The sequence below is a fragment of the Martes martes genome (assembly GCF_963455335.1).
Source record: "Martes martes genome assembly, chromosome: 2".
Taxonomy (NCBI): Eukaryota; Metazoa; Chordata; class Mammalia; order Carnivora; family Mustelidae; genus Martes; species Martes martes.
In genome coordinates, this window is record NC_137889.1 from 109169700 (window position 1) to 109187564 (window position 17865).

General features: G+C 40.2%; 1 protein-coding gene across 1 annotated transcript in view; it reads left to right on the plus strand.

Moving 5' to 3' along the window:
- The window catches only part of EGF (epidermal growth factor), a 96901-nt gene extending 86521 nt beyond the window's left edge, over positions 1-10380 (plus strand). Inside the window, exons 21-24 of the mRNA XM_080796935.1 lie at positions 390-554; positions 3927-4044; positions 6841-6946; positions 9262-10380. Of these exons, the coding sequence (XP_080653061.1) occupies positions 390-554; positions 3927-4044; positions 6841-6946; positions 9262-9503 (631 nt within the window). The 3' untranslated portion in view covers positions 9504-10380. The remainder of the gene's footprint in view (positions 1-389; positions 555-3926; positions 4045-6840; positions 6947-9261) is intronic.
- Positions 10381-17865: the final 7485 nt, after the last annotated feature.

Sequence of the window (17865 nt, forward strand, 5' to 3'; positions counted from 1 at the left end):
ATACTCTCTGCAATCTGGCCAAACATTTGTTCAAAAACTCTCTTGGCTCTTAGGGCAGAGTTGCTTTGTGTTGGTCTTAAAGGTAGCTCCTCAGGATTTTAGCCTAACAGAAGCTGATCTTTAATCAATGTTCTGCAATGCCTTATAAAGGCGGGATGCAAATAATTCCTCATCAATCCCAGGGCAAACAGACCAAAGGGGGAAGTCCATGCTGCATTAACTTGTAAATCAGAGTGCTTTCAGCTGACCCCTGATGGATTTTCCATATGCTTCCAAAGAGCTGAGTCTGGAAATGCAGAGGTTGAAAGACAGCAGGATATGGAATCTGAAAATACATAAGCGTTTTTGGCCAGGGCTTAGCGCTGACCTCTGTTTGTGTGTTGTTACAGCTGTGTCTTCGGCTACGTCGGGGAGCGCTGTCAGCACCGAGACTTGAGATGGGAACTGCGCCACGCTGGCCAGGGGAGGCAGCGGCAAGTCACCGTGGTGGCCGTCTGCGTGGTGGGGCTCGTCCTGCTGCTGCTGCTGGGGCTCTGGGGGGCACACTGCTACAGGTGACTTTGTCTTTCCCTTGGCATTTTCAACCTCTCTCTACCACCTCCCAAGGGAACGCCTGCCTCCTTGAGATGAACTTCTACACGCTTGCTACATTTGTTTAAAGGGGGGAATAACAGTGAAGGAAAACAAGCAATGGCTAAGGATTTCACTGCTCTGAGGCCTCAGTGGTTTTGCTTTTCCTTGTTCCGCTCTGGTCTTTGTCAGTATATCTACATAGTTTATGTTTTTTTTTTTTTAAGCGATTTTATTTTTTTGACAGTGAGAGAGGGAACACAAGCAAGGGGGTGGGAGAGGGAGAAGCAGGCTTCCTGCTGCGCGGGGAGCCGGATGCAGGGCTCCATCCCAGGACCCAGGGATCATGACCCAAGCAGAAGGCAGACACTTAACTGACTGAGCCACTCAGGCACCCCTATGGGGTTGTTATTGAGCATAATGCATTTTTGTGTTCTACCTTTTTTTCTTGTATGCATCACCTGCTTCCCCCCATAGGCTGTGTAAGTAATTTCGCATGGCTGCCTTCCACTCAGTCGATTTAGCACAAAGTATTAACTCCTGTTCAAAGAATCAGTACTGGGGCGCCTGGGTGGCTCAGTGGTTTAAGCCTTTGCCTTCAGCTCAGGTCATGATCTCAGGGTCCTGGGATCGAGCCCCGCATCGAGCCCCGCATCGAGCCCCGCATCGAGCCCTGCATCGAGCCCCGCATCGGGCTCTCTGCTCGGCAGGAGCCTGCTTCCCCCTCTCTCTGTCTGCCTCTCTGCCTAGCTCTGATTTCTCTCTGTCAAAATTAAAACAAAACAAAACAAAACAAAGAATCAGTACTTTCTCTCACTTGGGGTTTGTGTTTTCAGTAATTTCAAGGTAAAAGTTAAAAACTGTGGAACAAAAATATTTATACATTTAATGAAAAGATAACACTACATTAAGATGAAGGGATCATTTTCCATTTTCTTGCAAAGGACTTCTTCATCTTTTCCTATCATTGTATGTGCTGTTAGAGTTTGTGCTGTACAAAATTATTGAGTTATAACACGTTTGGCAGAGGGGAACTTTGTAGAATTACCTAATTCAGTCTCATCATTTTAATCTTGAAGAACCTATGACCCACTTAACCTATGGCACTAATTCTCTGGAATTGTAGGGAACACCTATACCACCATCTGCAGATGAAAATCAACCACATTTGCCAGGGGTATCCAACCACTCAGGTGGCAAATGGCATGTATTATGGAGAATTTCAGCATTTGATCCAAGATGTGCTTGTCTGAGATCCTGCTGTATCCTAGCATTGTGGTTAAGAGCATAAGCTCTAGAATCAGACCACACAGAGACAAGTCCCAGTCATACTTAAGTAACACCAGGCGTGTTATTTAACCTTTGTATTCATTAATTTCCTTTGCTATAAAATGGGAACAAAAAACAGTACTTACCTCGACTTATTGTAAAACTTATTGTAAAACTAATTGAGTTAATTTAAAGAGTTCAGCATAGAACTGGCAAATGGGACTTAATGAACACTGTGTTATCATGATGATGACTTTCCATGAGCAGTCATCTTCCCCTCCAAGACTGACATGTTCTGAACCATTTTACACCTTGAGAGACAAGGTTCTCAAGCACAAACTTGAGATTTTTAATTCAGAGGTCCAACAGTAACCATTTCACTTTTTAGTCTGGTATTGGATTTGTAGGAAGAATATTAAGTAACCAAGATTTATCCCATTGAACAAAATGCCAAAAAAAAAAAAAAAGTAGGTACTTGGCAAATAGTGTAGAAAAAATGGAAGCAAGAAAGTCAAGTTCATGTATGCCATAATTATTAAGTACTTTTTCTTATTCTGTGGGTTATTACATAGTAAATAAGTTTTATGTTCTGTTGCTGTTCTTCGGAGCTCTGGATTGAAAGCTCTTGTCCGCTTGCTGTCTTTTTGGACTTGGAATTCAAAGACCAGCTTAGTGGGTTAGTGTAGACTTTATATACAAATCAGAACAAGTTTAGCTTCTGGCCCCTGTATGTTTAAAATCCAAAGTGATAAGAACTATTTCTTCAAAAAAAACTCATCAGCACTCTTTCCAGCTTATCCCCCTGCAAATTTTCAGCTATGTGTTTGACTGCATTCAAGCACTTTCATGTGTTGATTCTGAGAAGATCAAATTAAAATAGCTAGTTTAAATATTGCCATGTCACTAAAGTATACTAATAAATATAGCTCTAGCCTTGAGTTTTGTTAGGTGTGTTGAACGATTTTCTTTAAAAAGTTCGAATCAGCTATTTCCTCCTTTTGTAGCACTCCTTGCCTGTCTTGGCCAGACTGAGCATTTGACACTCTTTGTCTTATGTATCTTTCAAGATTGTGGAATGAAGTAATTTTTAAAATGTTATAATATTATTACTTCAAAGAGTTTGATTTCTTGGAAGGACCCACTTGTAAGAAAATCCTCAGGAAGTGTTCTGCCACAAACTATAACTTTGTTATTTTGCAACTTGGAACTGTTTCTATTAGCCACTTGATTGAATATCCGCCCCCCCCCCCACCCCCGATGCCTTTGATTAAGAACAGTAACAACACATACTCTCTCAGCATCCATTGCAAAGAAATCACAGTTCCTTAGAATGGTTTTCATAGCAGTGCTTACCTTCCTTACTACCATTGGTCAGATGTCCTGGCAGGCCTATTTGTCAGAGGGTCACATTCCCTTAGCTGCCACCTGCCCAACATAGCAACACTGACTTAGCTGCCACCTGCCCAAGATAGCTGCACTGTTTTAGGACTCTTGAGGCTGGCTAGTGGTCTTCACCACCGTATTTACTTCATTGCCTTCCGTTAATTGGCTGCTCAATGCATTATGTACCCGCCTCTCCCTCTAGAGACTATAGCTCTGGGGACAGGGATCCCAGCTTCATATTACATCTCCCTCCCTTTACTCCCCTTTCCCTCAATGCATGACACCATGACCTCTATAGACTTTGTGCTTCGTGTTTGTCAAACAAATAAGTATTTATAAAGCTAGATTTGGAGACAAGAGACCTATTCTACTTCCTAGCTTGGCAACATGAGATAGTATTCTCTTGGGTCCTCCTCTCTGTGTGTTCTTGTGTCTGATGCCTTTGAGTAGGAGAGGGCACCAAACTAGTGGGAGGAACCCAGACATCTCACAGAACCTTGGAAAAAGTGAAGTATCTGGAAAGTTCTGCAGAAAAGAATGCTTAGAAAACCCAAAGTTGTACTCCTAGTTTTCTTGATATTTCTCTCTCGGGCATTTTAAGTACCTACATTTCAGTAGCAAAAGCAGTTGTCCTTGACCATCACTGAGTGGGCTACTGGTTGTGTTTTGTTTTGAAATTGTCTCACATTTTGGCTTTATTGCAGGACTAAGAAGCTGCCATCAAAAAATTTAAAGAATCCTTATGAAGAGTCGAACAGAGAAGATAGCAGTAGCAGGCCTACAGACAGCCAGGCTAGGATGGCCTCCTGTCCCCAGCCTTGGGTAATATGACCAAAGTACATGAAGCAAAAAATTGACTTCATATGGACCCCGGTTCATTTTTTCTCATTATTTTTTTTCTATCCTGTAGCTTCTTCTTATAATTTCCATTTTCATGGGTTATGTGAAAAGTCTTTCCCAATTTTTAGGTAGTCTCTTTCAAATGGATGACTTAAAAGCCCAAGATTATGCTCTATTTTTCTTCCTTTTTCTTTCCCCTTGTGATTTCTCCTATAGCTGTTTGTTTGTTCATTAATTTATTTTATTAAAATACAGTAGATGCTCTAATTTTCTTAAGATTTCTTTTCTTCACATACATTTTAAATGTCTAAATTTCAGCAGCAAATAGTTGCCAGATGTAGCAAATAAAAATACAGGATGCCTAGTTAAATTCATACTTTCAGTGAAGGCTGAAATTTAAATTCAAGTTTAACTGGGTGTCTTATATTTTATCTGGCAAACCTATACGTTTGCCAAAAAGCGCAGTGATTGGGAAGTTCAAAATGCTTCATAAATTACCCACTTCAGTAACTGATCTTGAAACCGAATAGGGCTAACTCGAGCTAGGCTAAGCTCCCTTGAAACTGTTGGGATTTCCATTTCCAGACACCTGTCAGGGACAACTTGAGTGGTTCAGTGCATGCCGCTGGTATTATGTGCAGCATGTATTGCACAAGAGGCTGGAATATATGGCAGATCCATGGGGATTGAAACCTGTGGGCTAATAGGGAAAAGGTTCTTAGGGAGCTGTTTTGGAGGGACAGAGGCAGTGTTTGTCTGCTTCCCATACCACTTCCCCTCCCCCAACCCTGCCTGCAGTCACTGTGCTTTCCCAGAGAGTAGCTGCCCTAGGGCCATGCTTCTGCCTAGCCGGTGATCGCTGGTCCTACCTGTTATAGGCATCAGCGTACACTTGTTTTCTGGCTGAAACTTAAGCTACAAAAACTTAAAATACAAAAATCAAATAAGAAATGTGAAGTCTAGCCTGACCTTCCTCTTAATTGGCCGTCTTAATCTTCAGCAAGTCACTGAAAGCCCGTTTCTTCTTCAGGACACCGAGGGGCTTGGATTATAGGACCTCTGAGATCCCTTCTGTATCTTTGGATTCCCAAAGTGTGTGCTCCTGGATGGACTTACCTAAAGAATGTCCTCAGTTCTTTGAGCCCTCATGACTGTAGACCTCTAAATGACCTACATGGCACCTATCGGCCTATATGGTGTTCCATTCAGGTTTTGAGTAGCAAGTTTAATTCATGGTATTGAAATCATAGGAAGAAGGGAGAAACAATCTGTATCTAGTTTTTAAAAAACCAAAAACAGTTGCCACTGTCGTTAGCAGCTTGTTGGCTCAGAGCTGTAGCAGAAGGCCTCAGGCTGCTGAGCTCAGTCCCTCTAGCCGTCATAACGGTCCACCATAACTGTCCTCCACACCAGCTGCTGCTGGAGATACCAGTGGGAGTGGGAGACAGCCAAGCATCTGAACCAGCAGGAGAAGCAGCAGAACCGAATCTGGTTCCATCAGCTGCCTTCCCCATCTCAGCCCAGGATTCTAGGACCTTGGTTCTTCTGGCAGAAAAACATGTGGCTAGAAAATTTGCAGTGCAGAGGGCTGGATTTTGACTTTAGTCAGAAATACTGGGTATGTGCCCTGAAACAGTGGGTTGTGTATTGATTTGGCAATATGTTGCTGCAGGGAGACCATTAAGGGAGAGAAAGCAGTGAAGGATAATTAGCATTGTGGAAAATAAGAAAATGAAAACACATGTTCATGGGATTTGCCAACATTTCTCTTCTTAATTGACTCCAGTCGTTATTCTTCCTATACTTTTCTCAAAGAGAAATATGAGTAGGGAGGTTTTTTTTTCTTTTTCTTTTTCTATTCCATTTTTCTTATTGTACTTCTGAGTTATGGGCTCCTCCTGGGGAGGGCCCATCTCTGAACCAACAGAGAGCATGATCAGCTAAAATCTTGGGGCAGTCCGTCTGCTGGGTTACTGATTGGTGAGGAAGGACTTTGCAAATTGCACTCTTTGTCCAAGGGCATGAGTTAATTTATAGCATTGATCTATTTTTTTTCATTGGTCTATTTTAATATCAGATCTATCTAGTGTGAGTGAGAGCCTGTGAACTCTGGTCAGCCTACATTGCAAGTGCCCAATCAATCGCAGGTAATACAATAAGGACAAAAATAATTAATTTTTTTGACCAAAGAGAAATGCTGAATCTTTCTGGGCCTGCCTTTTAGAATTCTTGTTTCCAAGGTGTTCGACTATGAAAAAGCATTTTGAGGATCCCAGCAAAATAGTAGTTCTACTATTAGTTATTATTACCCATTAAGAACCCCAAATTACCGAGAACTTGGTAGCATGTTTACATGAATTTCATTAACTAAACACACACACATATTTGAAAAGTTGGAGCACATACGTATATGAGATCTTATTTGTCTGGCCTTGGGGCAATGCTTAGAATTAGGGATTCTAAGGGATTCTTGGATTGCTTAAAGTAAAATGGTGGGATCGTTGGGATCCATGACCCAAAAGTTGGGATTCTAGAATTAGAATAGATTCTCCAGTTAAGTATTGATAGTGCCCATTTGCCTTTATCGACATAAGGCTCCTAATTGAAAACAGAATCTTTCATTAGCAAGAGAGAAATTTGACAAGGCCTTCCTTTCAGCGTTCACCTTCCATACAATGAACATAATGAAGCCATAAACTTTGGTTCCATATATGTTGAGATCATTGATGAATCGTAGCAATGTCCTCTCTCTCCTTCCCTCCCTTGTGTTCTCTGCAGTTTGTGGTGATAAAGGAACACCAAAATCTCAGGAATGGAAGTCAACCTGCAACCCTCAAGGACGGTGAGGCAGCAGATGTTAGCCAGTTCTCTTCTCTGGAGCCAGGTAAGTGGCTGTCTTTATCTGGATCCTGAATGTTTCCAAGTCTCATGGAAGTGCAGACACAATAGTTAAACTATGCATGAGCTATGCGAGTGGCTGGGCTGTATTGAAATGCCTCAGAGCCTTAGAGAGATGCATTTGGATTGGATTCTTATGGTGCACGAAGTGACCATGTTTCCTCAAAACTCTGGTTGCACAGCAGTCTGCTAGATCACTTTGGGCAAGCACACAATGAGTGACTCTTTCTTTTGAATTTGGTGGGGTTTTGTGGTCAGTCTTTGGGATCTGTATTGGTAGCTGTAGGTATAGTTCTGGTGAAATTGTAAATGGCTCTAAGAAAATGTGTTCCATGTTCTTGTAGGAAGGTTCCTGTGAATTTAAGTTGATCTGGGGGTCCTCCTGGGGATTTGGGAATGTTCACATCTTATCAGGGGCCAGCCCTCAGCCAGATGCCTGAGTCATCTGTGAAGTCCATGCAGGCTACTGGGAGAGAGTCCATAAAATCATCCTGGGTTCTCAGGCTGCTCTGGGACTCAATCTGCCTCAGGTGGAATTGGAATTAGATATTTCCAACATAATACTTTTGCCAAGAGTTGCATGATGATAATAAACATCTTGGGCATGGGGCTCAGATGTCAGTTTTATTTCATAACTCAAAGGACAAAGTTGAACACGTTTTGAATTATAAGCTGTTAGAAAGTTTCGAAGAAACATTGAACCCACAAAACACAATTTCTCTGGATGCCTGGCTGGCTCTGTCGATTAAGCATCTGCCTTTGGCTCAGGTCATGGTCCCAGGGTGCTGGGATCGAGTCCTGCATTGGGCTCCTGGCTGAGCAAGGAACCTGCCTCTCTCCCTGCTTATGTTCCCTCTCTGTCTCCCTCTCTCTCTGACAAATAAATAAAATCTTAAAAACAAAACAAAGCAAAACAAAACACCAGTTTCTCTGCTGAGAGGGTCTTCAGCTCTGCTTATATTTTCTGATGTTTGACCTTTGTGAATATGCTTGTTACTGGGGCAACTGCGTGGCTCAGACTGTTAATCATCTGCCTTCAGCTCAGGTCATGATCCCGGGGTCCTGGGATTGAGCCCCACATTGGGCTCCCAGCTCTGCGGGAAGCCTGCTTCTCCCTCTCCCACTCCCCCTGCTTGTGTTCCCTCTCTCACTGTGTCTCTGTCAAATAAATAAATAAAATCTTTAAAAAAAATATGCTTGTTACCCTACTCTCCTCTTCAGATTTTCTTACAGAGAGAATGTAGGATTCTAGTTTTGAAAAACTCATTCACATCTGTCTCCTATGTGTATTGCCATGTAACCCAAATTCAGTAGAACTTTTTTTTCCTTGATGAAGGCCTTGGATATTAGGGTACACTTAAGAATTGATACAATTTTATATGTAAACTGTTACCAGTGTTGTTACCTGCATAACAAAAACATTTGGCATTTTCAAAAGTTGCTTGGGTTTTGTTGTTAATACTAACATTATTAGAAAGTAATAGAATGAATATCTTATAGTTACATATTTTTCTTGAAGAGCTAAAAGCACATAATTCTTTGTCACAAAAGTAATTCACTATAGAGGTACGTATAATTTTTCCAGTTAACCAGCAGCACAATGATTGGACCAAGGTGTGGTTAAACTCAGAAAATAACTAAGGACTTGGTTAGCTGAGTACACAGGAGAAGATGAGAATATCTCCCTTTTTGCTCACTCTACTACAGTTTGACTCACTCTCTGTGAGCCATTCATAAAACTGTCTCCCAATTTGAGTGATCACAGCCCAATCATGGCCAGCTGTCTCATAAAATGCATGAGGTGAGAGATCCCAAGTAGGGAAAGAGAAAGGAAAATGAGATAAAAGATCGAGATTGGCTCTGAGCCGAGTCCTTCCCTGCTCCTGGAAAACCCATTAAAACACAGGCTGTGCTAGTGGTGGATCCATGGAACCATATTCATTGACTTCAGCCAACATGAGCCGGTGCCGGTTAAGTTAGCATCATGTTGTGGGCAGAGTACCACACTAGGGACTAGGCAGGCAAATGCATTGGAAACCCGAGCTCTGTTCCCAAGGCTCCCAGAAGGGGGGAGAAGTACACAGAGAAAGTCAAAGAGGAATGTCAGGTAGCATTGCCTTTGAATCATCTCATGCAACCAAGACGAATTTTTTAGAAATTGGGTCCACATAGTCTGAGAATGGGTTGATTCTTTGTCTCTCTCGTCTTTTGGGCCTACCCTCCAGTCACTGTTATTTGGGCGTCTCTTGCCAGACGTTGTGAATCATGTGAATCCTCAGGTTTCTTTTTCCTTTCGTATAGGCTCAGTGCAACGGACATCATGGAGAAATGAACCCCAGACGTATGTGGGCACAGAGCAAGGCTGCCGCACTCCACAGTCCAGTTATAGAGGCTCTGGTCCCCAGACAATGGAGCAGAGCTTTCCTCTCCCCTCCTGTGGGGCACAGCCCATTGCTTTGGGGATTGAGAAGCCACATTCTCTCCTATCGGCTAACCCATATGACCACAAAGGGCCCCAGATCCACCACCCCAAAAGAAGCTGACTCAGTGAAAACTAGAATTAAAAGGAAGATCAAAAAGGATTAACTGTGTTGATAGATGGTAATACTTCATCTCAAAAGGTAGAGGGAAAATACGGATTTTGGTGACACAATCTCTACCACTCATCACCCACTCAGGGTCCTGGAGACAAACAGGTAGTCATGCTTTTGTTTCTTCCTTCAAGCAGTCCCGTTGCAGATTTTTCAAGTAAGAGTAACAGAGAGAATCACTAGGAAACTCACTGGAAACCAAAGCACGGTGTTACTTTGTAAACTGTGTTGTCTTCAATAGTCAAGACAGCTAGGTACTTTTTTCTCTGCAGCCCCACAAGAAATTGGGTTAAAAGCAGGCAACCACACTGGTTTGGTCAGTTGTAAGATAATTCCTTTTATCTGAACAGAACATTTAGCTAAGTCTCATAAAATGGTTAGAATATTAAAATTACTGGTCTGATACATTGTGGGCATTTAACCTATCACTGGTTTGATCTATGCTGCTGATTTCACAGAATGAATTTTGCTAAATTAATTAAAAACTGTATTAACTTAAACCTGATTTCTTCAGAATTAGTTGGCTTATTTTTTCTATCTTAAAATCTTTGAACAAAAACATTTTATTTTGAAAAATTACCTGGAGACATCACGTTTCTCAAGCATTACTATCCTTTCCCCAGAGAATTTTTTTTTAAATGAAAATGGTAAATTTTCCTTTCATGTATTGGCACAGAATTTGTACTTATTTTCAAATATGAGATTGCAAGCAAATTTCCGGATTTATTTTCATTGTGAACAATCGATCTCTTCTAATTATTTCAATAAAATCACCATGAAACAATCATTTTCTTGTATTCCTGGTTAAATAATAAATTATAGTTTAAGGGATATTCGAGTTGAACCAAAGTGATTTGCCAGAGTGATTGTCGAAGCTTCCTATCGCTATACTTTTAAAAATAATTTTGAAATCTATTGGAAATTCATGCAAAGTAAAACTTCCTAAGGTCTTCTTTTTTTTTTTTTTAAAGATTTTTATTTATTTATTTGACAGACAGAGATCACATGTAGGCAGAGAGGCAGGCAGAGAGAGGAAGGGAAGCAGGCTCCCCGCTGACCAGAGAGCCTGATACAGGGCTCGATCCCAGGACGCTGGGATCACAACCTGAGCTGAAGGCAGAGGCTGTAACCCACTGAGCCACCCAGGTGCCCCCTTCCTAAGGTCTTCTAATTAAACCTTGTTCTTGTAGCTAAGACATTGTTATTACACATTATACTACCTAATACAGTAAGTATAGACTGTTTGGGCCTTTGGATTTTTCAGTTTAAGCATCAGCTAGTCCCTTTGCTTACTTTTTCTTGCATTTTTCTTCAACTCCTTAGACTGTGTTCAGACCAGAAGTCAACATAAAAAGGAGTTGAAGCACATCTCTTCAAGTAGAAACTTAGGAACTTTGGAAAAGATTTAGTGGTGAGGAGGATAACTTAGATAATTATTCAGTATGACCCCTTTCCCAGATTTATACAAATACAGATTTTTCTGTATTATGTATAAAGTTTTGCTTTGACAGTTGATACCTTAAAGGATCAGAAGACCTATTTTATTTTTTTCTAGTGAGTGAAATGACCTCAGAAAACAATACTCAGAATATTCCCAGTTATGGTGAAATTATATTCTGAAGTGTGAATCTTTTTTCTCCTTCCCAAAGTGAGCATTTCTGAAGTTTTCTGGGTGTAGATCTTACAATTTTAAAAAATTTTACTACCTCTTTCTTTTAGAATTTCAATGATAACCAAAGAGACGACATGAGACCACAGTAGCTCATAGCATAACATTATCTTTGAACCAGATACTTGGTTTCCTTCAAGCCTTTCAACGAATCTGATACCTCATAAATTGGGACCATGTTAAATCCCAAACCAGGCTGGAACACTGGCTCCCCCGTGGAATTAAGCAGAAAACGTACTTCGCATTTTGCAATCAACAAATCGCCATAAAGAGATGGCTTCCTTTCTTGTGGTTCCACGTTTCTACAAGAAATATCCTCCTTTAAAAATTAATTTTTAGGGGCGCCTGGATGGCTCAGTGGGTTAAGCTTCTGCCTTCGGCTCAGGTCATGATCCTAGGGTCCTGGGATCGAGCCCCACATCGGGCTCTCTGCTCAGCAGGGAGCCTGCTTCCTTCTCTCTCTCTCTCTCTGCCGGCTTCTCTGCCTACTTGTGGTCTCTGTCTGTCAAATAAATAAATAAAATCTTTAAAAAAATTAATTTTTAGGAAAGAGCATTTTCATCTGAGATGTTTGATTTGCATTTTTTCCAGACTGAATGTTTTTATTTCCTAACTCTCATGGTCTCATTGGGCATAATGCCTGATTGTGATTCTATTTGACTACTTACTACCTACTACATGTAAAATGAGCATTCAACCCCCTTCTAGCATCTAATGAAGGCTTAGGACACCGTATTCTTTCAAAACCTGTTCCACATATTAGCCTTGATTTCCAGCTCACATCCTTGTCATGTAAATAAATGATTATTGTGTGGTAATAAAAAATGTGTTAAAAGCACTAAATAATAAATCCTTAAAAATAATTTTGGGAGAAAAAGAAAATACCTAGTCATCTTCTTGTTATGTTTTCCTTTTCTTTCTTTTTTTAAGTCTTTAAATAAGAAACCCTAGTTCTATGCATTGTTTCAACCTCAGCTCTTCAAAGTTAGACATGCTGAGACAATTCTGCCATTTAAAACTTCATAGGACATCTGTAGCTAGTGACCATATGCTAGCCACAACATAGCTCCCTAGGAAAGTATGTGGCAAACATTTAGTGTCATGTTAGTCGTGGACACATCTATAACAGAAGCATTTAAATGATAAAATGGGAAAATTTCCTAGCTGGCGGTCATATTTTTTTCCTCTATAGCAATATTTGGCCCTTTTGCCACAATTCAGTTTCTGACGGGCCAGAAGAAAATTAAGATGCGCTGCACTCAACAATTAAGACTTCAGGATGCATTCTTTTTCTTTTTTAAGTTTACATTTTAATTTCAGTTAGTTAACATACAATGTTATATTAGTTTCAGGTGTACAACATGTACAACCTCACCAGTACAAGTATAGTGGTTCAAAACTTCCATACAACACCCAGGGCTCATCACAAGTGCCCTTAATCCCCATCACCTACACCTGTCCTCCCCACCCACCTTCCCTCTGGTAACCAGCAGTTTGTTCTTTAGCGTTGAGTCTGTCTCTTAGTCTGCCTCACTTTCTTTTTTCCCTTGTGCTCGTTTGCTTTGTTTCTTAAATTCCACATATGAAAGAAATATATATGAAATATATATATGAAAGAAATAGTATTTGTCTTTCTCTGATTTATTTCACTTAGCATTATGCTTTCTAGCTCCATCCATGTCATTGCAAATGGCAAGATTTCATTCTTTTTATGGGCTGCATAATATTCCATTGTGTGTGTATATATGTGTGTGTGTATACACACAATATTTTCTTTATCCATTCATCAGTTGATGGACAGTTGGACTGCCTTCATGGTTTGGCCATTATTAACTAATGCTGCAATAAACCTTAGGGTACATGTTTTTGTATTCTTCAGGTAAATCCCTAGTAGTGAAATTGCTGGATTGTAGGGTAGTTCTATTTTTAACTCTTTGAGGAATCTCCATACTATTTTCCACAGTGGCTGCACCAACAGTTTGCATTCCCATGAACAGTGCAAGAGTGTTCCTTTTTTTCCACGTTCCTCACCAACACCTGTTGTTTCTTGTGTTATTGATTTTAGCCATTCTGACAGGCGTGAGGTGGTATCTCACCCCCTGGTAGTTTTGATTTGCATTTCCCAGATGGTAAATGATAATGACTATCTTTTCATGTGTATGTTGGCCATCTGTACATCTTTTTGGAGAAATGTCTGTTCATGTCTTCTGCCCAGTTTTTAAAATGGATTATTTGCTTTGGGGGTATTGAGTTTTATAAGTTCTTTATGTATTTTGGATATTAACCCCTTATCAGATATGTCATTTTCAAAGATCTCCTCCCATTCCACGGGTGGCCTTTTAATTTTGTTGATTGTTTCTTTTGCTGCGCAGAAGTTTTTATTTTGATGAAGTCCCAGTAGTTTATTTTTGCTGTTGTTTCCTTGTCTCAGGAGACACATCTAGAAAGAAGTTGCTAGAGCCAATGTCAGAGATCTTACTACCTGTGTCTTTTATAAGATTTTAATGGTTTTAGGTCTCACATTTAGTTCTTTAATCCATTTTGAATTTGTTTTTGTGTGTGGTGAAAGAAAGTGGTCCAGTTTCATTCCTTTGCATGTTGCTGTCCAGTTTTCCCAACACCATTTGTTGAAGAAACTGTCTTTTCCCACTGGATATTTTTTCTTGCCTTATCAAAGACTAATTAATCAAATAGTTGGAGGTTTATTTCTTGGCCGTTCTGCTGATCTCTGCAACTATTTTTGTGCCAGTTCTATACTGTTTTGATTATGACAGCTTTGTAATATAGATTGAAGTCTGGAATTGTGGTGCCTTCAGCTTTGCTTTTCTTTTTCAAGATTGCTTTGGCTATACAATGTCTTCTGTGGTCCATACAAATTTTAGGATGGCTTGTTCTGGCTCTGTGAAAAATACTAAGTGGTGTTTTGATGGGGATTGCATTAAATGTATAGGTTGCTTTGCGTGGTATAGACATTTTAACAATGCTTTTCTTCCAGTCTATGAGCATGGAGTATTTTTCCATTTCTTTGTGTTATCTTCAGTTTCTTTCATCAGTTTTGCTGTTTTAAGAGGACAGTTCTTTTACCTCTTTGGTTAGGTTTACTCCAAAGTATCTTAATTATTTTTGGTGCAATTGAAAATGGGACTCTTCTTAATTTCTCTTTCTGCTACTTCATTATTAGTGTATAGAAATGCCACGTATTTCTGTACATTGATTTTGTATCCTGCAACTTTACTGTATTTATCAGGTCTAGCAGGTTTTCGGTAGAGTATTTCAGGTTTTCTATATATAGTATCATGTCATCTGCAAATAGTGGAAGATTTACTTCTTCCTTATGGATGTGGATGCCTTTTGTTTCTTTTTGTTTTCTTATTTCCATGTCTAGGACTTCCAGTACTATGTTGAATGAAAGTGGTGAAAGGGAACAGCCTTCTCTTGTTCCTGACCTTAGGGGAGAGGGTCTCAGTTCTTTCCCCATTAAGGATGATGTTTGTGAGCTTTTCATATATGGTCTTTATTACGTTGAGGTATGTTCTCTCTGAACCTACTTATTGAGGGCTTTTATATGGATGTTATACTTCGTCAAATGCTTTTTTTGCATCTATTGAAATGATCATATGGTTCTTATCCTTTCTTTTATTGATATGATGGGTCATATTGGTTGATTTGTGAAAGTTGAACAGCCCTTGCACCCAGGAATAAATCCCACATGATCGTGGTGAATGATTTTTAAAATGTATTGTTGGATTCAGTTTACTAGTATTTTGTTGAGAATTTTTGCATCTATATTGGTCAGAGATATTGGCCTGTAGTTCTCTTTTTTAGTGGTGTCTTTATTTGGTTTTGGTATCAGGGTAATTCTGACCTCACAGAGTGAATTTGGACATTTCCTTTTCTATTTTTTGGAGAAGTTTGAGAAGAATAGCTATTAACCCTTCTTTAAATGTCTGGTAGGGTATGTCTGTGAAGCCATCTGGTGCTGGACTTTTGTTTGTTGGGAGTTTTTTTGTTTTGTTTTTGTTTTTTTAAATTACTGCTTCAATTTCATTGTTGGCAATTGGTCTACCCAGATTTTCTTCTTGTTTCTGTTTTGGTAATTTATGTTTCTAGGATTTTATCCATTTCTTCTAGTTTGTCCAATTTTTTGGTATGTAGTTTCTCCTAATATTCTCTTATAATTGTGTTTCTGTGATGTTGGTTATTATTTCTCTTCTCTCATTTGTGATTTTATTTATTTGAGTCCTTTTTCTTTTTTCTTGATAAGTCTGTCTAGAGATTTATCAATTTTATTGATGTTTTCAAAGAACCAGCTCCTGGTTTCATTGATTTGCTTTATTGTTTTTTTAAGTTCTGTATTATTTATTTCTGCTCTAATAGTTATTATTTCCTTCCTCTGCTTGTTTTAGGTTTCATTTGTGTTCTTTTTCTAGATTCTTTAGATATAAGGTGAAGTTGTTTGAGATTTTTCATGCTTTTTGAGGTAAGCCTGTCTTGCTATAAACTTTCCTCTTAGAGCTGCTTTTTCTGCATCCCAGAGATTTTTGATCGTTGTGATTTCATTTTCCTTTGTTTCCGTGTGCTTTTTTGTTTCTTGTTTTATTTCCTGGTTGACCTATTTGTTGTTTAGTAGCATGTTATTTAACTTCCTTGTATTTGTGGTCTTTCCAGATTTTTTTCTTGTGGGTGACTTCTAGTTTCATAGCCTTGTGATCAGAAAATATGCATGGAATGACTTCCATCTTCTGAATTTGTTGAGGTTTGTTTTGTGGGCTGATGATATATGATCTATTCTGGAGAATGTTCCATGTGCCCTTGAAAAGAACGTGTATTCTGCTGTTTTAGGATGGAATGTTCTGAATATATCTGTTAAGTCCATCTGTTCCAGTGTGTCATTCAAAGCCACTGTCTCCTGGTTGATTTTCTGCTTAGATGATCTGTCCATTGATGTGAGTGGGGTGTTAAGGTTCCCCTAGTATTGTTGTATCATTACTGATTACTTCCTTTATGTTTGTTATTAACTGTTTTGTGTATTTGGGTGCTCGCATGTTAGGTACATAAATATTTGCAATCGTTACATCTTCTTAGATTGTTTCCCTTATTATTAATAGTATCCTTCTTTGTCTCTTGTTACAGTCTTTGTTTTAAAGTCTACTTTGTGCGATGTAAGTATTGCTACTCCCACTTTCTTTTGACATCCATTTGCATGTTAGATGTTTCTACATTCCCCTGCCTCTTCCAGCCTGCTGTTCATCCCATCAGGCGTGTTTCTCATTTTGCTTTTTGAGCCCTTTGTCTCTGCTATGTTATTCCTTATTTCTGTGGTAAGGGTCTCACTCTTTTTGGAAATCCAGTGGCTATTCTAATGATCATTACTTTAAATTCTCTATCAGGCATGTTACTTATATCTGTTTCACTTAGATCTCTGGCCATGACCTTGTCCTGTTCTTTCACTGGGGACAGATTTCTCTGTCTTCTCATTTTCTCTAAGTCTCTGTGCCTGTTGCTGTGTGTTAGGAAAGTCAGGAAAGTCAACTACCTCTCCTGTTCTTGAGGGTAATGGCCTTATGAAGAAGAGACCTTGTAGTGCCCTGCAATGTGGTGACCCCTGCTTTCTAGGGCCTGGTGCTTCCAGGATTGTATCCAATGTGTGCTGTGTGTGCTCTGCTATTTTGTCCTGGCCACTTTATCCTTCAGGCCAGCCATCTGCAGTGGCTCTCTTTACCTGTTATGGGCAGTGTTTGGTCCCTGGCCTGAAGGTGGTATGTTTTAGCCAAGTGTGTGCTGGTCTGTTTGTGAAATGAGCCCTGTCACCACCACCACCAGAACCAAGGCTCTGCAAAACTCCAGGTCAGGTGATGGTTTGAATAGGGCTTTGGGCTGGTCTTCTGGGGGAGGGGGCCTGCTGTGCTGGGACTGAATCTAGCATGACTGGGAGGGTCAGTTCCAGCAGAGTGCAGGGAGGTGGGGCTTGGTGGTAAGCAAGTTAGGTAGTGAGTGTCAGTGCTATGCTGGTTCCCACAGATGGCTCTGTTTTTATGCTGAGGGGTGAGAGAGGGACATGGCACTGCCAGTTTCTTTGTTCCCACAGCAACCTCTCCATGAATGCTGTCTCTCTGGGATGTGCTCTGAGATGAGTGAATAACCTCCCACTGTGTGCCCCAGGTAATCTTCACATCACTGTTTTCATACTGTATGTTTCTGGGCTATTTGCTGGCCTTTTCTCCAATAGCAGCCTTAGTGACCTCCAAGCTATCCCAGAACCAAGGATGCTGACCTTTAAAACTCCAAACTTTAACTCCCACTGGTTGCAAGAACTCAAGCAAGCCCCTCTTGCTTTCCAAGCCGTTTGTTCATGGATTCCTTTTCTCTGTGTGCTCCCCTGTGTACTAACCTGTCTTTCACCCTTTGCTACGACCATGCTCCCCACCTCCAGGAATGCCATGATCCATGTCTCTCCTAAGCCCATCACCACACTTCCTAACTTCTTCAGTGTGGCCTCTTCTCTACGTTTAGTTGTGTGGTTTGTTTTCCCTGTCTTCAGGTCAATTTCTGGGGTATTTAGGATGATTTCTTAGTTACTGAATTGTATTTGTGGGACGGGGAGAGCCTCGGGTCCTCCTATTCCACCTCTGTCTTCCCACCAGT